The sequence below is a fragment of the Gossypium arboreum genome, chromosome 3 (genome assembly GCF_025698485.1).
Source record: "Gossypium arboreum isolate Shixiya-1 chromosome 3, ASM2569848v2, whole genome shotgun sequence".
NCBI classification, from domain to species: domain Eukaryota; kingdom Viridiplantae; phylum Streptophyta; class Magnoliopsida; order Malvales; family Malvaceae; genus Gossypium; species Gossypium arboreum.
Window position 1 is genome coordinate 130663264 of NC_069072.1, and position 24431 is coordinate 130687694.

General features: G+C 36.3%; 1 protein-coding gene, 1 non-coding gene and 1 pseudogene across 2 annotated transcripts; 1 reads left to right on the forward strand and 2 right to left on the reverse strand.

Moving 5' to 3' along the window:
• Positions 1-964: 964 nt before the first annotated feature.
• LOC108475722 (major strawberry allergen Fra a 1.05-like) lies at positions 965-1630 on the reverse strand. Its single transcript, XM_017777708.2, has 2 exons — positions 1382-1630; positions 965-1294 (listed from the first exon to the last, which is right to left on the reverse strand). The coding sequence occupies exons 1-2, from the start codon at positions 1563-1565 to the stop codon at positions 999-1001; spliced, it is 480 nt and encodes a 159-aa protein (XP_017633197.1). The 5' UTR covers positions 1566-1630; the 3' UTR covers positions 965-998.
• Positions 1631-3925: 2295 nt separating this feature from the next.
• On the reverse strand, positions 3926-11312 carry LOC108477596 (major strawberry allergen Fra a 1.05-like; annotated as a pseudogene).
• A 10910-nt stretch (positions 11313-22222) lies between these two features.
• LOC128290845 (small nucleolar RNA R71) lies at positions 22223-22329 on the forward strand. Its single transcript, XR_008280630.1, has one exon. It is a non-coding gene; the product is annotated as a small nucleolar RNA R71 (small nucleolar RNA).
• The last annotated feature ends 2102 nt before the right edge of the window (positions 22330-24431 follow it).

Genomic DNA, 24431 nt, shown 5'->3' on the forward strand with positions numbered 1-24431 from the left:
ATTTTGGACCCGATGAATTTGGGCCACCACACCTTGAACTCACTGTTGACACTGTAATAGTAGAATCCATTTTGCATGCATAATATTTGGATTACCAAATATATGTGATATTAGTCATTGGATCTGTAGCTTTTACAGTTAATGCCTACAACAGATAAAGTCAAATTTGGATATAATATGCAATTAAAATTAATTTATATCAATAATACTTGAATTAATTAATAAATATAATAAAATATTTTCTAAAATAGAAATGATAATAAATTAATTATAAAATTGATTAATTATGTTACCAATTTTGTACCTTATATTTTGAATTTAAAATTAAATTTGTTTGATTTTAACTTTTAATTAAAAAATAAACTTATTCAACTCATTTATCCTAAGCTTATTTTTATCCCTTCCAATAGAATAAGAAAAGTTTAAATGCACTCGAACTTAGATGTTCTTAATCAGTGTAATAATATCGGTGTCATATGAGTTAAGATTCAATCAATTGGATAGTCAAGCAAATTAAATTTTAAAGCAATTAAATAAATTTAAATTAGAATTTGAATTACAAAAGAAAGAATAAATATTGGATAAGATGTCAATAGACGGATCTATTATAATCAAACCAGAAATCCTGATTCGATCAATCAAATTCCAAATCCTATTGACAGAATTACAGTTTTTCAACAATTTCGTAAATCCTGAAAAGAAGAAAGTTGAAGATAAATAGATGATGCACCAGCAATTGCAATAAATAGCCTGCATCAATTACAGTTTGTTCCAAATATCTTTGAAGCTTCTTAATTTATTTACTTCTGCAAACACTGATAACATAAGCTTGACAAATTGACCTGTTATTTAGCTAACTAAATATCGCCTGGACCAACAATAGCAAATTTAAAAGGTGAAACACACACAAACATACAAAAGGGAAAAATTAAGCATAAATGCAATCAAACATTTAATATGCTGATTGCAGCGGCTGCAAACATAATATTGGGATATTTTCAATATTTGTCAGGATTTGCCAGGAGATAAGCTTCAACAGCCTTGAATATTTGCAAGGTTTTTTCTTTGCCAGCCTTGATTCCTTCTTCTGTGATCTCAAAGTCAGCAATGGTGTAATATTTACTGCTGGTCTTACAAATGGATCCCCCACCCGGTGATGCCTCCAACTTGGTTTCGTAAGTGATTTTCTCCAGTTTGTTCATCAATGCATCCCCTTCAATCACACTGTACCTGTACACTAATTTATCTTTGTCTAATGCTTCCAGCTTCTCCTTCATATAATTGAACTGGCTTCCTTCATGTCCAAAACACATAATTTTTCACCATTATATATATACCCATATATGTTACTCCAAGTATAAAGTTATAAAAATGAACTGACCTTCTCCAAAAGTGACCTTCTTGATGCTACCAGGCTCACCATTGCCTTCAATGTACTCAATGGTCTTAAAAGCCTGAGGAACAATCTTGGGAATGAGAGTGTCACCATCAACGATGCAAGCCTTAAACATCTTGGCTGGTGGGATTGCTGTAATAACCTCAGATTCATATGTGAAAACACCCATGATTTCTAGTGATTTGGGATTTGATTATTACTTTGCAGAGGAATTTTTTTTTTTTTTATGTTTGCTGATGTACATATCTGATATATAAGGGAAGTATTTATAGTGTCCGCTTCAAGATTTAGCTGTTGGTGAGTTTTAGGCCCTTTGGAATCTTTGATGATTTCTTTATATTTTATGGGATAAATGTTTTGCCAGTTACTGAAATTTTGTACTTCAGTATGAGAAAAACACCTACAATTTCTCAAATGATTCTGGTTTATGTACTTATATTACTAATCTCTTCAATATACAACATCAAGCTTACTATACATGAACAAGTTAATGAATCTTGAGAACTATATTATTGGAATTCTAAAGAAGATTGAAAGGAAAAGAACTCTAATAGACTAATATTTTAATCAATTATCAAAAACTTGAATGCAAGTGCTTGGACTGTTAGATTATTCTTGCAGCAATTTTTTTTTTTTTTTGGTAGCTGATTCTTACAGCTTTTAGTTTGACATTGTAACCAATAGGTTATTCTAAATTACTCCGATTTTCCAGACATGGATATGTATCTAACATGGCTGTGTTCAAATTTTACTATGATTTTCATGTTTTTGAAAGGCCTACCAGGATCATATTTCCACACCGTTACCAAATATGGGTACTTTAAGAAAAAAAGAAAAGAGAAGTCGGAACAACATAGTATTTGTTGATGACTGTTGGTTAGTTTTTGAAAATAGAACACGTTGCAGCAAAGTAACATAATTGTTGGGTTTTTGGAACAATTTATCCGGAGGAAGTATGAAGCTCAGTGTAAAATTTGAGCAACAACGTAATAAATCCGGATAAAGAATGAAGGAAGATTGAGCTTTAAAAGGCTCGATACTTGCAGGATAAACAAACAGAATTTTACTTGGTGAAAGAAAGCAAAAATTGAGAGAGTATTTTTCTTAAATGATTTCTGTTGAAATTCATTGATTAAAAAGAAGGCATAATGCCAATACATATACCAGTCATAAGCTGGTTAGCTTTGACAGGTTTCACTTACTATTTTTAGCTTCATTGCAACTTGCACAACTTGCACATTAAACTTCCAAATCACAACTTGCACAACTTGCACATTGCAACTTGCAAATCACAACTTGCACAATTAGGTAAGCCGATCTATCAATCTTATCAGCACCGAATGCATTAAATACATTACCTACTTAATTCTAATTTAACTAAGTTACAAAATATTACTTAAAGTAACAAAATGAAACTGAAATTGAACAATAGCATTAACTTCAGTAGCTGCATGTACTTTATCTGGAAATACTACAGCAGCTTGATCTTCATACTTCATCCACATAACTTGGACTGCATGTACTTCATCCGCATAACTTATGTGGCATTGTCTGCTCCTTGGCTGCTTCATGTGCTGCATGCAGGCCAACTTCAACAAAAATAAATAAAATGACTTGAGAAAGGTGGTACAAATATGAAATCCTTAAAGAAAATGTTATTACCACAGCCATAGTGATAGAAATTCTGTTTGATCAATGTTTCAAGTACCAAATTTAACATGGTTATGTTATCCTAAGATAGAACAAAAGGTAAAATCTTTCCAAAAACTCTCTTCAACCCCATTTCGGTGTTGGGTACTTTAAACCTCTTCTGCACTTCCATTTTCCTATTGAATTATTAGTTCCTGCAGTCAATGGGTACCTTTGATTTATCAATTCTTTCATTATGTTACCTGGACTTGTTGATGAGTTTTGGATACGGATATGTTTCCACTATAGATATATAAAATGAAAAGTCCGGATAACATTATTGATGATACTAATCCAAAGTCCTCTGGCAGTAGTTAAATACTTGATTTTAGCACTATGAGAGGAGCAATTTTGGGATCATGGAATTATGACTAAAATTATTCCAATTTAGAGAAAATGTATGAACTATATATGTTTAAGCCAAGAACACAATCCATTACATATAACTTATCCAACTAATAATTAAAGGTGGATAATATGTTCTATAAGATATATTCAATGCTAAAGCTAATGGAATTATATCATTTTTTTTTCTTAAACTTGAGTTTGTTATGTTCAATATATAATTAGTAAATACTGAAAGATGAAAGTTGATGAATTCTTTATTCTTTATTCTCAATGGATACTTGATACAACAAGATTCAGTAAATACATTGTATGCTCTTCAGTTTGTTACATGCTTCACTTTTCAGTCCAAGCTTTCTGGTAATCAGGGCAAACTATGAACTCTTATTAGCAATCTGAAGGTCATATGATGGAAAACTGAAAACTAGAAGGAAAAAGGCGAAATGATCGATATTCGTTGCGTGTAGTGGATGCAATCTCAATCTTGTGATAGTTTCAATAGGCATTAGGGTTTGTAAGGAGGTAGGCTTCAATGGCCTTGAATATTCCATATGCCTTTTCTTTGCCTGCTTTGATTCCCTCTTCCTTGAGCTCAAAGTCACCTATGGTGTAATACTTGCAAGTAGTCTTGCATATGGATCCCCCATGTGGAGAGGCCTCTAACTTCGTCTCATACGTGATTTTTTCAAGCTTGTTCATCAATGCATCTCCTTCGGTAACACTGTAAATATACAAAAATTTTCTTTGTCTAGTGCTCCAACCTTCTGCTTCATGTAATTGAATTGGCTTTCTGCATGAAGAAAAACACGTAACTTTATCTTTTCCCTTCAGGTTTAATATATACATATGTGTATGATTCAAAGTATAAAGTTATATAAATGAAGTGACCTTTTTTATGCTACCTGGCTCACCATTGCCTGCAATGTACTCAACGCTCTTAAAAACCTGAGGAACAATCTTCAGTATAAGGTTGTCTCCATCCAGGATGCAAGCCTTAAACATCTTGGCTGGTGGGATTGCTGTAATAACCTCAGATTCATAAGTGAAAACACCTATGATTTCAAATGTATTGGGATTTGATTACTTTGCAATTTGCAGAGGATATGTTTTATGTTTGCTGATGTATATATCTGATATATAAGTGTAGTATTTATAATGTCAGCTTCAAGATTTTGCTGTTGTGAGTTTCAAGCCTTTAGAACCTTTAGTGATTTCTTTATATTTTATGGGATGTTTTTCCATTTAGTGAAATTGTGTACTTTAGTATAAAAAAAATTACCTCTATTTTTTCAATTGATTCTGGTTTGTGTACTTATCTTACTTATGTCTTCAATCAAGCTTATCATAAATGAACAAATTATTGAATCTTCAGAGCAATATTATTGGAACTCAAAAGAAGATTAGTACTCTAATAGACTAATATTTGAAGATATCAAAACCTTGGATGCAAGTACTTGGACTATCATAATATTGTTGCAGCTTTTATTTTGACATTGTAATCAACATATTATTCTAAATTAGTCAGACTTCCAAACACAGATATGTATCTAACACAGTTACGTTCAATTTTATTATGCATGTATCTAGAGAGTTTTATGAGGATTATATCCCTATACTAATTCTCGGATAGCATAGGCACTATATACAGGTACTTCAAGAATAATGAATAGTCAAGAGCGACATAGTAATTATCGGTGATAGTTTCTTAGTTTTCTAGAAATAAAACATGTTGCACGAAAAGTATGAACATGAAATCCTGACATAACATGTTATTACAACCACCGTAGTTCCAGAAATTCAAATTGATAAGTGATTTATGTGCCAAATTTCACACGGTTATGTTCTTGTAAGATAAAACAAAAGGTGAAATCTTAGACTTTCTGTAATTGTCCCAAATACAGTCTCTTGAACTTCGGTGTTGGGTACTTGGACCATCTTGAGCACTTTCATTGTACTATTGTGTTATCAGGTTCCTACAGTACATGTTGAGTGTCGATTGTAGACACAATATACAAAATGAAAAGTTTGGATAATAGGTGTTGAAAATACTATGCTGCTGTTATGTTTTTTGTTGAAGTGTATGCTGCTATGATGATTTTGTTGAGTGCATACAACTTGTATGCATGCTACAGCAATTGTGCATGCTGCAGTAATATTTTCTGTTTTAGTTGCAATGAAATTTAGTTTGGTTGAAAATGAACTTAGTTGTTGACGTTTTGATGGGTTTAAGTGATGATTGAGCTGATAAGTCAGTTTATTCATATGTACAAGCAATGTTTTAATAGTCCCAATACTGATTAGTGAGATTAGTTGGATATTTTGTGACGTATTTTGATTATAAATGTATTGTTCTCATATTGAATGAGCAAGCATATCAGTTGTGTAAAGCAGATTGCTTCCTTACTGCACGTTTGTGAGCAAGTAAATTATGTCAAGCTTCTTGCTCCTTTATTCTCTGTCTTGTTCTCTTCTTTTACTGCTGTCAAAACCCTAACAAATGGTATCAAAGCCTAAGCCTTTGAATTCCATTGATTTTGCTTCTCTTGCTTGTTAAGAAAGACAAAAGCTGCCAAAGTCTGACATCTTTGAGGGTTGCTTGTTAAGGTAGCAGCAACTCACCTTTATGAGACTCCCAAAAAAGCTTAGGATAAGTTGAAAGAAGAGGAGTTTGAAGGTAAGGTAGCAGTATCTTACCCTTGTAAGACTCCCAAACAAGCTTGGGATAAGCTAAAAGATGAGTTGATGGAATATGTGCATGAAGACACTCTACAGCAGGAAGGCGTATGTGTAAGAAAAAAAAAGGATTGTAATGAATAAGGGAACAAGGCAAGATGTGTTCGAAGGAGGCAAGTTGCCAACCAAGGCTGTGAAGGAGGAGAAGACTCCATTTAATAAACAAATCTTGGGTACAAAAGACTGGGATAGTCAAGTGTGTAAGTTAGATTTGGTTGATAATGAGGCCAAAGTTGAAAATGAATTGCTTGAGTAGAACCAGCTTGAAACAAAGCATCTGAGGACTGCTAAGCTAAATAAAAACTTGATGAATGATTGGTATTTGTAGCATGGAGGCCAGGGAGGAGTGTTGAAAATGGCCAACCATGTTGCTGTTATGTTTTTGTTAAAGTGCATGCTACTATGATGATTTTGTTGAGTGCATACGGCTTGTATGCATGTTGCAGCAATTGCGCATGTTGCATTAACACATTTTCTGTTTTAGTTGCAATGTAATTTAGTTTGGTTGAAATTGAACTTAGTTGTTGATGTTTTGATGGGCTAAGATGACGATTGAGCTAATAATTCAGCTTATTCACATGTACAAGCAATGTTTTAATAGTCCCAATGTTGATTAGTGGGATTAGTTGAATATTTGGTGATGTATTTTTATTATAAATGTATTGTTTTCATATTGAATGAGCAAGCATATCAGTTGTGTAAAGCAGATTGTTTAATTGCTGCACGTTTGTGAGCAAGTAAATTATGTCAAACTTCTTGCTCCTTTGTTCTCTATCTTGTTCTCTTCTTTTGTTGCTGTCAAAACCCCAACAATAGGGTTCTATAAGCCAAGATTATTTAATACCAAAGCTAGAGGAATTCATTATATCAATGACCCAAAAAACATAAGGACATAGCCAGACAGTGAAGATTTTTATGGATTTGAATTTCCCGAACAATTTTCTACCATTCCAGGTTGATCTTTAAAGAATATATGTATGAATTAGTTTCAAATTTCTTCTTAAACTTGAGTTTGTTAATGTTCAAATTTAATATATTAAATCTTGAACGATAAAAGATGCCGAACTCTCTATTCTCAATCAATATCTTACACAACAAAGTAAATACATTGGGTTCTCTTTTGTTTATTATAGGTTTCTGATGCGTGATATTCGTAACAGGTTTTAAAAATTTATAAATGAATCGTTCTTGAGACTAACTTATTATCACGATTAAAGCAAGTGTACCTATCAAACAGTAGTATAGTTCAGCAAGACCGGATTGTCGAACCCAAAGGAACTACGAGTACTAGTATTTACTTACTTTTTATTATCTAGCCTAAAAATTAAGAGGTTTGGTTATCTAAACTAATTACTAACTAAGAATGCACAGAAAAAAAATTCGGGAAAACACTTTTGGGAAAATTCGATTGATTAGGACAATACCTAATCTTCACTTGTTATTTGACTCTGAATTAGACGATTTATTCATTTGACTTGATCCGTAGAAATCCCTAAGTTATACTATTATCTCTCTCGAGACTAATAATGTCTAACCCTAGTTTGAATAATTGAAATCTCTTTCTAATTAACACCCTAGAATTGCATTAACTCGATCTATGGATTCCCCTATTAGGTTTCACCTAATCCGGTAAAATCTTGTCACCCTATCTCTAGGCGTGCAATCAACTCCGCTTAATTATGACAAATTTACTCTTAGACAAGGTCTATTCTCCTCTGAATAAGAGCTTAACTTGAATCAATATCCTGGAATATCAAAATAAAAATTAAGAACACATAATTAAGAACAAGTCAAATATATATCATACAATTCAGATAATAATAACAAGATCCGTCTTAGATTTCATTCCCCTTAGGTGTTTAGGGGGTTTAGTTCATACTTATGAACGAAAACATCTCAAAAGCATAAAGATAACAAAACACAAGAAAACCCAAAACTCCTGAAGGAACTTGAAGGGAGATCTTCAGTCTTGATGATGAATCCGGCTTCTAAGATGGATCAATTGGCTTTCCTTGAGTAATTCCTTGTTTCCTACTCTACGTCCCCCTCTTAAGTGCCTCCTCAGGTGTTCAAATAGGCTTTTGGTTGCCTAAGAGCCCTAAAAATTGGCCTTTTCCGAATAGGACTATACTTGAGCTCGGCAGGGACACGCCCGTGTGTGATTACTTTAGCCAGTGGTCAAGGCTGTTGAATAGGCATGGGCGTGTAGTCTACCCGTGTAAGTCGTGCTTCAATCCTACCAAATGGACACGGCCGTGTGACACGCCAGTGTGAGGAAGTCCAGGCCTTGTTGATTTCCCACATGGGTCTATTTTCTTGGTTTTCGGCCCGTTTCTCACACTTTTTACTCTACTATGCTCTCCTAAGTATAAAACATGAAATTAAAGGATTAGGAGCATCGAATTCACCAAATCTAAGGAGAAATCATCCATAAATGTGCTAAGCATGGGATAAAAATATGTATAATTTACGGTTTATCAAATACCCCCACACTTAAGCATTTGCTTGTCCTCAAGGAAAATCCTCAACTCACAATCAAAATAAATTCTTCTCAATTTATAATCCTTATCAATAATATCTCAAAATAATCCATAAGTATTCATACATTGAAAATTCAACTAAAAGTACATCAGAGTTTCAAACATTCCAAGTTGAGCATTTTATCACGAAAACATAGGTGTTTCCCCTTATCTAAGTGATTACCTTTGATCAAAATATCGCAGAGTTTAACATCCTCACTAAAGATTCACTCAAATCACTCAAGGTGTTTAAGGACATCAATAAAAGCACTCATTAGTCAATATGAAAAGTTATTACCATAGGCTTGCTTGAAAATCAGATCTCCACCACTATATATTGAGCTGATACACCAATCAAAAAGGTCTTTTTAGAGGGTTGTAACGTGGTTTGGTTAGGGGGTGTGGTCACAAGTTGAAAGAAAAGGTTAGAATCGAGATTGAATTGAAAAATTACCTCGCTAGAAAAATAACTAGTCATCAATTGAATACAAGTGAGCTTCTTCTCAGAATATGAAATTTACACTCAAGCTCAAAAACGACGAATTACTACTAATATGTAATGAATTATTATTTATTATTATTATTTTTTTAAGAACAAATCAAATACATAGAAGAACAAAACATAGCTAAGAAATTAGGTCAAATCAAATATCAACAGAAATAGGGATCAAATTAGGGGATTTCAACAATAATGGGTTATGGGTTAATATTGAGGGTAAATCAATTAATGACTTGTTAGGCTCAAAGGAGTTCACTAAGGGTTAATTATGAAAGTAGGCTTTTATGGAGTGAGTGGGCTAAACCTAACTGCCTTTATCATCTTGACATATCAAATCAAATGGTGCAGTCTTGACATGCATAATCAAGTAAGTTCTAGAATAACAATTCAATACTGACCCACTCATAATAAAAGTGAGCATGAAAGGAATAAAATATGCTCTAAGGGCTCAAGATCTCACAAAAAATATGGCTTTTTGATGTTCAAACTTGTGAATTTCAACTCAAAATAATACTTAAACTTAGGGAAACAACCTAAAAGTTTTTAATTCTTCAAAAATCAACTTATCATGCTTGATTCCCTAATGTCTTAAAGTTTAAACAATCAATGCATAAATGCCTATGTTTTAATTCAAGACATATCAGTAAAAATCATAAATTAATTAAAGTTCATTCTAATAGTGATATGAGTGATTCACATGAGAATAAGACAAAATTCAGGGATTTCTAATGATGATATAAAAGACCGCCCACACTTAAGATGTATATTGCCCTCAATGTACAAAGATAGATATATTGACAAAGATAGATTTATAATCATAAGATAGGGAGAGAAGTGAAACTTCCTGAATGATGAATGAACTCCTTGAATTGGAGTTATAGAGAATAATCGGTCAAATCAATGATGAGGGTGGAGGAGGATACTCCGGTAGTGGTAGAGGTTGGGTTCCACAAATGTCGCGCCAAAAGAATATTATATCTCATGGTGGCTATGGTCGTGGTCGAGCAGGGCATGGAAGTCGTGGAGAACCTTTCCCAGTGGAGTTTCAAGTTCCTAAGTAATAGTGAGCTTTAGAGCTCTTTATAACTGTGATAGAATTAGGAACTTTTTAAGAAATATATAAAGAAGAATAATTACTCGTAATGAAATGACTGAAATTAAAGATTGTAAAATAATAATTATAAAACCTAAAAATAAGCTTAAAGAAAAATAAAAACTTGTCTTAAAATGGAATAAAAGAAAAAACATAAAATAATAAATAAAAGTTTTTAAACATCTTCATCTCTAGATGGTTCGCGAGGTGGGGGTGGCGATGAGATGTGGAAGTGCTGACAAATCTACTATAGAGTAGCATCAATGTTATCGAAACACTGAAAACACTGCTGCTCGAATCGAGTAAGACGCTCAGAGATGTCAGTGTATGAGGCCGCCGCATGAATTGGACGAGAAGGGGTGATGGCTAAGACAGTGGGTCCTCATGACATGGAGGGACATCATCAGTAATGTCCTCTGGATCCTCTTCCTCGGTGTACTAAACGAGGCGGTACTGAGGAGATAGGTGCCACATCGTTTCTCGATCATCCTCATACTTAGCATGCTCGAGATGCCCTATGGGCATCTAGCTGATAAGAGTGAGGGAGGATGATTAGGCTGCTGTGTTGAGGAGCCTAAAGTGCCGAGCCAGTCGAGTCACATAGGGCCCAATATAGATGACCCCTCTCCTATGTCGCTCCGTCTGATGGCGAATGGCTAGGGTGATGAAGTAGGCAAGGTCGAGGACGTGCCCGTTCGCCATGCTCCATAAGAAATAGGCATCATGGGTGGTGACAATACCGGTGCTCTCTCGTTTCCCTGTCAGAGTGTGAGCCAAGATAGCGTGTAGATACCTCAAAGATAGAGGGAGAGCCGATGCCTTGGAGCGGCTAGGATCGTAGGTGGCCGAGGTAGGGACGAGGTCCCTCCAGCATTTTGAGGGGGAGTAGTGGATGCGGTGGAGGGTGTTGAGTTCATTATCGTTCATGAACTCCTCTGTGTACAGCCCTAGTGCAATCCCGAATTCAGATACGCTCAACTGGCGTACTAGACCACCGAGATGGAACTGGACCGTTTCAGGATCGTCGAAGTTGGTCATGATGGTCTGAAGATGGAACATTGAGCAGCGCTCCAATGTGAACTCGAGATACGTCGGCTTGACTATCTCAAAAAAGAGCCCCACCGGTCAGTCGTCAGGAGGGCTCGAAACTCGTCAGCCAATTGAATCTGTTCGAGTGTGGCCCAGTCAATGCAGTGGCCCACACCTAGGGGTCGAGCTTGTAATATCTGATATAATTCCTCCTAGGGTCTCAAGGGAACCTGGAGGAACGGGTGCTTAATCTCCGTGGTAAGGCCCGAGGATGACACTACTCATTTCCTCTTCTTCGAGGCGAGAACAGCGGTATTCTTACCACATGAGGACAACATTGTACCTGCATTGAAAAATCGAAGTTAAACCAATATGCCCCAAGAATAGTATAGAAAATCGAGACTAAATATGAATATTTTATAAGATTTACGTACTAGATAATACAAACTAAAATAACTAAATATATCAAGTTATAGGATTATGGGAATAAAGAATGAATGCATGTGGGTAAGCATAAATTTCATGGAAATAAGGAAAAATGAAAGAGTATAGCATAATTAAGTAACTAAAATAACAAATTTTTTATAAAACAAGCATGAGTATTTTAATATTCTAACTATGAATATTCATTCAAAATAGTTCAATAGAGTAGAGAAATCATGAAATGAGCAACATATTTGAAGAAAATAAAGAGAAAAGAGTAAACAAACGCAAACGGAATAAGAAAAAACGGGCGTTAGGGGTAGGGCGTGTGAAGTTGCAGTGGCTAGGGTTAGGGATTTTTGGGGAGGGCAATGATGAATAGTGAGGGGTTTATATAGATTTTCGGGCACACGGCCGTGGGACATGCCCGTGTGCCCTAATTTTTTCCAGTTTGTTTCGCGATTTTTAAATTTGGGCACGTCTGACATTCGGCCCACGCCCGTGGTGCTTGGGCGTGTGGGTGCACACGGCCGTGTCTTGCTTCGTTCGCTTCTTCCACACCCGTGTACATAAGTCCACGCCTGTGTTCAATTTGACAGTGTCGACCATGGGTGGATAGCACGGGTGTGTCGCACGCCCGTGTTACATTTTCAGTTTCAACCATGGTTTCGAGGCACAAGAGTGTCTCACGCTCGTGTTGTTTTGGAAGTTTCGTCCACGACCATATCGCACGGTCGTGGCAACTTATCACATCCCGTGTTGGGGAAAAATTTTGCCCTATTTTCACACGGCCGTATCGCATGGCTGTGTCTCCTCCTATGGTGTGCGCACGGCCTAAGGCACGCCCGTGTGCCTAGTCGTGTGGATGGGAAAACCCTGTGTTTCAAGACTCAGTTAGTAGGTTAGATGTGAAAAACTAGAATTTAAATAAGTCATTATTGTTAGTGCTTAAGTTGCCTCCCGAGAAGCGCTTATTTATAGTCTTAAGCTGGACTTACCTCTCTTCTGCATGGTCAAGGTGGTGCGAGGAGTTTACACTCCTCATCCCTGCTATCAACTTTATCAACATAAGGTTTAAGACAAGTATTATTTACCTTAAAATTACCAAATTTGGGATGAATTACCTCGACTGTACCATATGGGAAAATACTGAGTACCGCAAGAGGAATTTCTTCATTAGGTTCAGAAGTGGCAATGCGAGGATCTTATGCATCTAGTAGTACTTTGTCACCAACCTTAAGTTAATTTGGTGAGGTATTGAGCTCATCCTAGCTCGGTTTCGATTTATTGGGTATTCTCGATTTCTGTGTCCGCTATTCATCTAGCTCCTCGATTTGTAGCCTTCGTTCTTTTTAGATATGTCCTTTGTTGTTGTTTGAACACGGCTCATATGCATTCTTCGTAACTATTTCCTACACAAAGGGTTTCACCACATGATCAGTACTAGTAGAATGATTTATACAACCACCTTCAATTTTTGATGTGTTACTCGAATTACGAGCTTGAAGGGTGATTGTTTCGTCTCTCACATGAAGTGTGAGTTCTCCTGTACCAACATTAATAATAGTTCTAACAGTCGCTAAAAAGGGTCGTCCTAAAATTAAAGTCGTCCTAAAATTAAAGGTGTGTTACTATCCTCTTCCATGTCTAGAACAACAAAGTCTACTCGGTATATAAATTTATCGATCTTAACAAGAATATCTTCAATGATACTCCTAGGAAATCTAATGGTTTTATCAGCCAATTGAATGCTCATCCTAGTTTGTTTAGGTTTCCCAAGACCTAGCTGTTTAAACATTTTATAAGGCATAACATTAATGCTTGCCCCTAGGTCAGCCAATGCATTATGAACATCTAAACTACCAATTAAACAAGGAATAGTAAAACTCCCTGGATCTTTCAATTTGTTGGCTAGCTTATTCTGTAGAATGGCTGAGCAAACTGCATTCAACTCCACATATGACGCCTCATCCAACTTTCATTTATTTGTTAAAAGCTCCTTTAAGAATTTGACTACGTTTGGCGTCTGCGAAAGAGCTTCAATAAACGGTAAGTTAATATGTAATTTTTTTAATAATTTAAGGAATTTACCGAATTGTTCTTCTATGCGGTCTTTCCTTGTCGCGTTTGGGTATGGCACACGAGGTTTGTATTCTTTACTTACCGGTTTCTGGTCATTGTGGTCCATCTCACCTTTACCTTTACTTACCCCAGTTTTGTGACAGACCTAATTTGACCCTAGTCGGAATGTGGTTTCGGGACCACAAAACCAAGTCATAAAAATTTACTTTAATTTTAATTGCATATATTTGATGTGTAATAGTGTGTGTATGGAAAATTAATGTTTTAATTTATTCTTAGGAATGTGAATTTTCTTGAAAGGACTTAGTAGAGAAACTTAGAAAAGATGATAGGTAAATTGTAAGGATCAAATAACAACAAGGTGAGAAATCTTGGGTTTGCATGTCAAATTGCCCAAAACCCAAGTAGTGGCCGGCCAAGCAAGGATGGTTCTTCCATTAAGTTGAATTTTTAATGTAATGCTTTTATTAGTAAATGGTTAAAATAAATTAAAGAAAGGAAAGATGAATAAAATAAGAGAGCAAGAGAAAGTCTTCATCCTCTTTCTTTTTCAAGTGCCGTGAGCTAGGAGAAAGAAGAGAGAAATGTTCTAAGACATTCGGCCATCCTAAGGGGATTGATTAAGGTAGGATTCATGTTAGTTTTGTTAAAATTTTTGTGAAAATCTAGTAGTAGCCAATGTCTTATTATATCCCATATGTTAATTTTCTACCTAAATAGGTAATTAAATGGCACACGGTTAGGGAGAGGTAAATGCTAAGAGTATGGTGCTTTTGATGTTGTGAATGGAAATAGTAGAAAGGTGAAAGAAAATTTAGGTAGAAATGTAGTTATATGTGGATTTATATGATGTTACAAATAGATGTGAAGCTATGCTAGATTAGGAAAAATTCGGTCAAGTGTTCATGAGAGGAAACTATGTGTTTAAAAGAATAAAAATGATATTAATTGATAGTATATGTATTCGGCCATCTAATTAAGTGTATAGGTGATGTTAAATCTAATTTTTGCACATTCGGCTATATAAGTATGCCCATTTGTGATATTACCTTTGATTTTATAAAATCGACTAAAATGAGTAATTAGTAAGGGTGGTTGCCTAATATACAAATATGTATATATGTATGTGTAATTGGATTATTGATAGTAAGGTGATATTATATGGTTATTAGCCGAATGGCTCAAAAGCATAAGGTAGAAAGATAAAAATTTACCATGTGTTTCTTATGATATGAAATCATTAATATCTTGATATAAATATTTAGCAAGACGGTTAAACTAGTTTAACTTATTCGATTAAGCTCAAGAAGTTAAAGGAGGGGAATCAAGCAAGGGCAAAGCAAAGAACATCCGAGGCCAGAGTTGGAACCGTTTTACCCAACACAAGGTAAGTCCTTAAGCATTTTTGTAAGGTTGATTAGTTTGTATATAAATAATACTAGTGAATCATAAAAGAATTCCTTTTGATGAGTATTCTTTTGGAGTGATTTTCCTATTTATTAATGTGACCAATGTGCTATTTGAATTAAGTAAATTGCCTTATCATAATGAGTTAACATATGGCACTATGTGTGCGGAATTAAGTGGCACTATGTGTGCCGATTTGGATGTTGAAGCATGAGAGAAAATCCAATGCAATGAGTGTGCGGTTTACTATGGCACTATGTGTGCGAGTGTGACGAGCACTATGTGTGCAAATTCGGTTGATAATATAAAATGTGCATGAAAGAACGAAGTGGTAGAACTAGTAACTAAAATATCGAACTTGAGACATGTGCTGAGTAGGTATAAATTTATCTAGTGCATCATGATTCCATGCTTTGAGGAATCAGGTCTAAATCAATTGGGTTGCTTTGGTATTTGATTTGATTGTAGGACTTGGCATGAGATTGAATCGAAATTCTAAGAAATTATAGCATAGTTCGGTATGGTTGGAGTAGCTGATTTTGCATTATTTACTTTCTCTTATGATCTTTTATAAATGGACGGTATGTGAGGCTTATGACTTACAGAGTTATATACTCATTTGGTGTGTTTGTTTGTTACTTATTTAGGTTTCTTTGACCCATTTTGTGTGCTCGGGACCATCGTCGAAGTCATCACACCGGCTTGTAACTTTTTGGTACCCTTTTCTTAGTTGGTCTAAGAGAACATTTCGGCATGTATAGGCTATTATGTTTTGTTTAAACATTAATATGTAAACTTTTAGCCATGCGAATATGGTTTAAATGCTAAGTTTGGATTTGGCCTTATGGGTGCTTAGTTATAAGGTTCAGTAAGTTTGGCCTTGATAATTCGGTTTTGAGTGAGTAATAGTCTAAGTCTATTTGATTATTATGCCGTATGCCATGGCTGGTCCTTTTTGGTGTTACACTTATGATATGGTTATTGAATAATATGGAAATTCTTGGTAATGACTAGCCATTGGAATGGCTAATCAAGATCATATTTGGTGTTATGTATGCCAAATTACTAGCTAATCCATGGAAACCATGAAATAGGTGAATTTTACCATAAAATAGATTCAGACAGCAGTAGTGATGTGAATTTGAAAAATCACTAAAAATAGTAGAAATGGAATTAAATAATGAATAAATTATGGAATCGAAGCTTGATGAGTCTATTTTTATATGGAAGAAGCCAAACAGGTATATGAGCTATATTTTATGAGATGTTTAAATTTTTGTGAAACAGGGCTAGAGCAATTTCTGGATCCCCTGTTCTGACTTTGGAAATTCACCATAAATTTTACAAAAATAATTAGAAGTCATGCTTTATATGTACAGATTCATTATTTAGTATAGTTTTATTAGAGACAAACGGAATAGGCATTGAAGCCCTGTACATGTAGATATCTAATTCGTAATGCATAGAGGTCAGAGTAGTCGAACCCTGATACAGGGGAGACTTTAACTAATAAACTGTACTAATTGGCCCGACCAAAAATTCTACAAAAATTTTTAATAGATAAATATATGAGTCTAGTTTCAGGAAAAATTTACGGAATTGGATTTCGAGTTTTGGAACTCGAGATATGATTTTTAAAGCGACTGTGATGCAATTAGCCAGCTTGTCTAGAAAATTTTAAAATGAATTGTATGAGCTGTTTAAGTAATGAATTAAGCCCGTTAACACCTTGTGTTTGACTCCGGCAAATGTCTCAGGTACGGGGTGTTACATTTTATTGGTATCAGAGCTATGGTTTAGTCAGTTCTAGGACTACCATAGCGTATGAGTCTAGCTATACATGCCTTAATGTTAGTATTTGATAGTGTGATGACTTCTGACGGTTGAAATTATTGTTTCGATTAGTAAATGGAACCCAATCTAGAGAGAACCTTAGCGGATGACGTTGAAAGTGTAGCGGCTGCTCCTGCGCAAGGGACACCGCCTGTTGAACCTCAATCATCCGTGAATAATCAAGATGATGGGGCAAAACAAGCCTTCTTTACCATGATGAATGAGTGGGTCGCACAATATGCCCAAACTAACCCGGCTGCTCTACCATTTTCGAACTTAAATAATTCACCTCATGTGCCTATAATATCACCAGATACTGATCCTGTAAGGCCGAGTAAACCTCCTGTGGATTTGATTAGGAAGTGCGGGGCCGAGGAATTCCGAGCCATAGCTACTGATGATCTTTGAAAGGGTAGAGTTTTGGCTTGATAACACCATCCGGTTTTTGATGAGTGTCTTGCACACGATGAGTGTTTAAAGTGTGCCATATCTTTGTTACGAGACTCGACCTACTATTGGTGGAGAACCTTGATTACTATAGTCCCGAAGGAACGAGTTACTTGGGATTTCTTCCAGACGGAATTTCGAAAGAAGTATATTAGTCAACGATTCATGGATCAAAAGCATAAAGAATTCTTGGAGCTCAAACAAGGTCGTTTGACAGTATCTGAATATGAACGTGAGCTTGTAAGACTCAGTCGATATGCTCGGGAGTGTTTAGCTGATGAAGTCGCCATGTGTAAAAGATTCGAAGAAGGATTGAATGAAGATTTAAAGCTACTAGTGGGTATTTTAGAGATAAAAGAATTTGTAACACTAGTTGAACGAGCTTGCAAGGCAGAAGAACTTGGAAAAGAGAAAAGAAGGTGAATTTGAAGCTAGAGACTTACGTAAAAGATTGTGGGTAAAACTTCATTCTCGACTGTAAAGAAGTTCAGGGAAGATACTAATAAATCGAAGACGACTGCAGGGGTTTCTATTAGAGAGCGACCATCAACGGACTCTCGAGCTACTTCGGTTGCTAGTGTGGGTAACAATCGCCAAGAAAAACCTGAATGTCCACAATGTGGAAGACGACACGTAGGTGAATGTTGGGGTAAGTCTACTAACAGGGCCTGTTACAGATTCGGTTCGAAGGATCACTTCATTAGAGATTGCACGGAACTCGATGAGAAAAATAAGATGCAAGGTGCAAGACCTAGTAGAACAACGACTAGAGGTAGACCACCGAGAATTTCAGGAGGTAGGGGTGGTAGTCAGAGAGGGACTTCTGATACGGCTGTTCAATCTGAGACTCGAGCTCCTGCTAGAGCTTATGCCATCCGCGCACGAGAGGAGGCATCCTCCCCTGATGTTATCACTGGTACTTTCACTCTCTTTAATACTGATGTGATTGCATTGATTGACCCTGGCTCTACTCATTCATATGTATGTGAGACTTTAGCATCCAATAAGACTCTACCAGTTGAGTCTCTTGAGTTAAATAATTCAGTGTCAAATCCTTGGGTCGATATGTACTTGTTGACAAAGTGTGTAAGAAATATCCTCTGATAATCCGAGATTCCTGTTTTCCGGCCGATTTGATGTTTTTACCGTTTGATGAATTTGATGTTATTCACGGTATGGATTGGTTGACCGTGCACGATGCAGTGGTGAATTGCAAAAGAAAGACCATTGATTTGAGGTGTGCAAATAATGAGATAGTCCGAGTTGAGTCTACTGACTTGAACGGAGTGCCAGAAATAATATCCTCGATGACCGCTCAGAGATATATGAGAAAGGGGAGTGCAACATATCTTGCGTACGTACTTGATCACAAAGAGTCGAAAAAGAAACTTGAAACAGTATCGGTGGTTCGTGAGTATCCAGATGTTTTTCCTGAGGAGTTACTGGGATTACCACCCGTTCGAGAAATAGAATTTGGCATCGAACTTGTACCTGGGACTACACCAATTTCGATAGCGCCGTACCATATGGCACCAACCGAATTAAAGGAATTGAAAGCATAGTTGCAAGAGTTGACAGATAGAGGTTTCGCTCAACCGAGTTTTTCACCATGGGGTGCACCAGTATTGTTTGTGAAAAAGAAGGATGGAACCATGAGGTTGTGCATCGACTATCGTCAGTTGAATAAAGTGACAATAAAGAATAAATATCCGTTACCGCGTATTGATGATTTGTTTGATCAATTGAAGGGAGCCTCAGTGTTTTCAAAGATAGATTTGAGATCGGGTTATTATCAGCTGCGAGTTCGAGACTCGGATATACCTAAAAGCGCTTTCGGGACGAGATCTGATCACTCTGAGTTTTTAGTGATGCCGTTTGGGCTCACTAATGCCCTATGATATTTATGGATTTGATGAACCAAATTTTCAGGCGATATTTGGACCGGTTTGTAGTTATGTTTATAGATGACATCTTGATTTATTCACATGATGAAACTGCACATGCTGAGCACCTGAGATTAGTGTTACAGAATTTACGGGATAAGCAGTTGTATGCTAAGTTCAGTAAATGTGAGTTCTGGTTAAGAGAAGTTAGCTTTTTAGGGCATGTAGTATCTGCATCGAGAATTCGAGTTGAGCCGAGCAAAATTTCAGCCATACTTGATTGGAAACCCCCGAGAAATGTTACTAAAGTTCAAAGCTTTTTGGGGCTTGCTGGTTACTATAGACGGTTTGTAAAGGGTTTCTCGATGATAGCCACACCAATAACGAGACTACTTCAGAAAGATGTTAGGTTTGAATGGTCAGAAAAATGTCAGAAAAGTTTCGATCAGTTGAAAACTTGTTTGACTGAAGCTCCGGTGCTTGTACAGCCTAAATCCGGTAAAGAGTTTGTCATTTACAGTGATGCATCTTTGATTGGGCTGGGTTGTGTGTTGATGCAAGAAGGCCGAGTAGTAGCTTACGCATCGAGACAATTGAAACCACATGAGAAAAACTATCCAACCCATGATCTTGAATTAGCTGCCATTGTGTTCGCTTTGAAAATTTGGCAACACTACTTGTTTGGAGAGAGGTGTCATATATATTCGGATCATAAAAGCCTCAAATACTTGATGACTCAAAGAGATTTGAATCTGCAGCAAAGACGTTGGCTCGAGTTGTTGAAAGATTATGAGCTTGTCATCGACTATCACCCGGGAAAGGCTAACATGGTTGCCGATGCCTTAAGTCTCAAATCACTGTTTATTTTGCGAGCAATAAATGTACACCTGTCCGTTTCACCCGATAATGTGTTGGTAGCAGAATTAAAGGCCAAACCATTATTGATTCATCAATTACGTGAATCCCAGAAAGTTGACGATGAATTGGTTGCTAGACGAGTTGAATGTGTTTCAAATGTGGAATCAGAGTTTAAAATTGATGATGACGATTGTTTGAGGTTCAAATTTGACTGTGTGTTCCAAGAAATTCAGAACTTATTTCTTTGATTTTAAGCGAGGCTCATAGTAGCCGCATGTCAATCCACCCGGGTAGTACGAAAATGTACAACGATCTGAAACGTCAGTTTTGGTGGCCTGGTATAAAACGAGAAATTTCTGACTTTGTTTCGAAGTGTTTGATATGTCAACAAGTGAAAGCGGAACATCAAGTGCCTTCAGGGTTACTTCAGCCGATTATGATACCCGAATGGAAATGGGATCGAGTCACGATGATACCCAAATTACTAGCTAATCCATGGAAACCATGAAATAGGTAACTTTTACCATAAAATAGATTCAGACAGCAGTAGTGATGTGAATTTGAAAAATCACTAAAAATAGTATAAATGGAATTAAATAATGAATAAATTATGGAATCGAAGCTTGATGAGTCTATTTTTATATGGAAGAAGCCAAATAGGTATATGAGCTATATTTTATGAGATGTTTAAATTTTTGTGAAACAGGGCCAGAGCGATTTCTGGATCCCCTATTCTGACTTTGGAAATTCACCATAAATTTTACAAAAATAATTAGAAGTCATGCTTTATATGTACAGATTCATTATTGAGTCTAGTTTTATTAGAGACAAACAGAATAGGCATTGAAGCCCTGTACATGTAGATATCTAATTCGTAATGCATAGAGGTCAGAGTAGTCGAACCCTGATACAGGGGAGACTTTAACTAATAAACTGTACTAATTAGCTCGACCAAAAATTATAAAAAAATTTTTACTAGATAAATATATGAGTCTAGTTTCAGGAAAAATTTACGGAATTGGATTTCGAGTTTCGAAACTCGAGATATGATTTTTAAAGCGACTGTGATGCAATTAGCCAACTTGTCTAGAAAATTTTAAAATGAATTGTATGAGCTGTTTAAGTAATGAATTAAGCCTGTTAACACCTTGTGTTCGACTCCGGTAACTGTCTCGGGTACGGGGTGTTACAAGTTTCTTACTTCGGTTCTGGTTCTGGTGCAATTAACCCTTCCGCATCTTGAATGGTAATTGCATTGATTTGCTCCCCTGGGTTAGATTCAGTGTTACTTGGCAGACTACCTTGTGGTCATTCAGAAATCAGTTTGGCGAGTTGGCTTATCTGAGTTTCGAGCCCTTGGATTGACAATTGTTGATTCTTAAGGGCTGTCTCGGTATTCTGGAAACGAGTTTCTGACATCGAGATGAATTTGTCAATATTTCCTCAAGGTTTGGATTCTTTTCCTGCTGGTAAGGTGGTTGTTGAAAACCCGAAGGATGTTGTAGCCTTTGATTTCCTTGACTGCCTCACGAGAAATTGGTACGGTTCCTCCAACCTGCATTATAAGTGTTACTGTACGGGTTATTTTGGGGTCTAGAGTTATTGTTACCCATATATTAGACTTGTTCCTCCTCGATGCTAGGGTTGAAAGGTTGATATTCTGTGCATGCTCCTCCTCCATTCGAATCGCACCTCATCACTGGATGTACTTGAGTAGAACCACACAAACCATCAATCTTTTTATTTAAGAGTTCTACTTGGTTAGATAGCATAGTAATCGCATTGAGGTTGAAAACACCGGCTGCTTTCATCGGCTTTGTCCTCATAACTTGCCACTGATAGTTATTCAGTGACATCTCCTCAATTAATTCGTAAGCCGCCTCAGGTGTCTTATTATTGATAGTTCCACCAGCGGCTGTGTCAATCATCTGTCGAGTCGAAGGGTTCAGGCGATTGTGAAAAGTTTGGACCTATAGCCAGAGTGGTAACCCATGGTAAGGGCATCTTTGGAAAAGGTCCTTGTATCTCTTCCATGCATCGTAAAGTGTTTCTAAATCCATCTGCACAAAAGAGGAGATATCATAACGTAATTTGGCTGTTTTAGCTGGCAGAAAATATTTTAATAAAAATTTTTCGGTCATCTGTTCCCAAGTAGTGATTGATTCTCATGGAAACGAGTTCAACCACTGTTTAGTCTTATTCCTCAATGAAAAGGGAAACAACCGAAGGCGAATGGCGTCATCAGAAACACAATTGATTTTAAAAGTGTCATAAAACTCTAAGAAATTCGCCAAGTGAGCGTTGGGATCCTCGTCCTGCAAACCATCAAACTGACCAAACTGTTGAATCATTTGAATGGTGTTAGGTTTCAGTTAAAAATTATTTGCAGCAACAGTAGGTCTAATTATACTTGACTTAGTTCCTATTAAATTAGGTTTAGCATAATCATACATAGTGCATGAAGCAGGATTTTGATTTATTGGATCAGCAGCAATTGCTTTGTTTTTAGCCATCTCCTTAGTTGTGGTTGAAGTATCGTCCTCTTGCTCGTCCTTTGTGTATCCTAGGCTTTGCCTTATTTCTCTTCGATTTTTGAAAACTGTGCGGTCAATCTCACCGTCAAAAAGTAGTGCTCCTAATGGGTTTCTTCTGGTCATAAACTAGAAAAACCTATCACAAGAAAATAAATGAAGAATTAGAAAAGAAAATAAAAATTTAAATTGCAATAAAAGTAAAATGGCTAATGGTCACGTGATTTTGTGATAGGTTTTAAATATTTATAATTACTCTTTCTTGAACTAACTATTATTGCGATGTAGGCAAGTGTACCTATCGAACAATAGTATAGTTTTAGCAAGATTGGATTGTCGAACCGAAAGGAACTAAAAGTACTAGTAATGACTGTCTTTTTATTTTCTAGCCTAAGAATAAAGAGGTTTTTGTTTTAACTAATTAATTATCTAAACTAAGAACGCACAGAGAATGGAATTGGGGAATTCCTTTTGGAAAAATCGATTGAATGAAGACAATACCTAAGGAAAAATCCACCTAGACTGTACTTGTTATTCTGGCTCCGAATCGGACGATTTATTCATTTAACTTGTTCCGTAGAGATCCCTAAGTTATGTTATTATCCCTATTCAAGACTAATAATGTCTAATCCCTAGATTGAATAACCGAGACTTTTCTCTAATTAACACTCTAGGGTTGCATTAACTCAATCTATAGATCCCCTTATTAGGTTTCACCCTAATCCGGCAAAATCATGTCACCCTATGTCTAGGCGCGCAATCAACTCCGCTTAATTATGACAAATGTACTATTAAACAGGATCTATTCCTCCTCTGAATAAGAGCTTATCTTGAATCGGTATCCGGGGATATCAAAACAAGAATTAAGAACACATAATTAAGAACAAGTCAAATATTTATCATACAATTCAAAAAATAATAACAAGATTCGTCTTAGGTTTTATTCCCCTTAGGTGTTTAGGGGATTTAATTCATAACTAAATAAGAAAACATCTTAAAATAATAAAGAATACAAAACATAAAGAAAACCCAAAACTCCTGAAGGGGAATTGAGGAGAGGTCTTCAGTATTGATGAGGAATTCGGCTTCGGAGATGTATCAATCGACTTTCTTGGAGTAATTCCTTACCCCTTACTCTGTGTGTGTCTTTTCTTCCTCCTCTAGGGTGTATTTATAGGCTTCGGAATGCCTAAAAGCCCTCAAAATTAGCCTTTTCTGAATTGGACTCAACTTGGGCTCGGTAGGGACACGCCCGTGTTCGATTACTTCAGGCCGTGTTCGAGCCTGCCAAATTGACACCGCGGTGTGGTCTACCCGTGTGAGGAGGTCCAGGCCGTGTTGATTTCGTACTTTGGCCCATTTTCTCCGTTTTTGGCCCATTTCTTGCTGCTTTTACTTTCTTATGCTCTCCTAAGTATAAAACATGAAATTAAAAGCATTAGGAGCATCGAATTCAGCAATTCTAATGGGAAATCATCCATAAAATGCATTAAATATGGGGTAAAAATATGTATAATTTACGGTTTATTAGCTAAAGTAATAAAAATCGAGTGTTCCTAATATCCTAGCTCCCCGGTAACGGCGCCAAAAACTTGTTGTGTGATAGTCGTAACAGGTTTTAAAAATTTATAATGAATCGTTCTTGAACTAACTTATTATCACGA

What these genes read in the sequence shown, in the direction of transcription:
- LOC108475722 (XM_017777708.2), bottom strand. Translation starts at nt 1,565, where the DNA reads ATGGGTGTTTTCACATATGAATCTGAGGTTATTACAGCAATCCCACCA. An exon ending in GAAGGTCACTTTTGGAGAAG is followed by an intron (nt 1,295 to 1,381) that starts GTCAGTTCATTT and finishes TTGGACATGAAG; the next exon opens with GAAGCCAGTTCAATTATATG.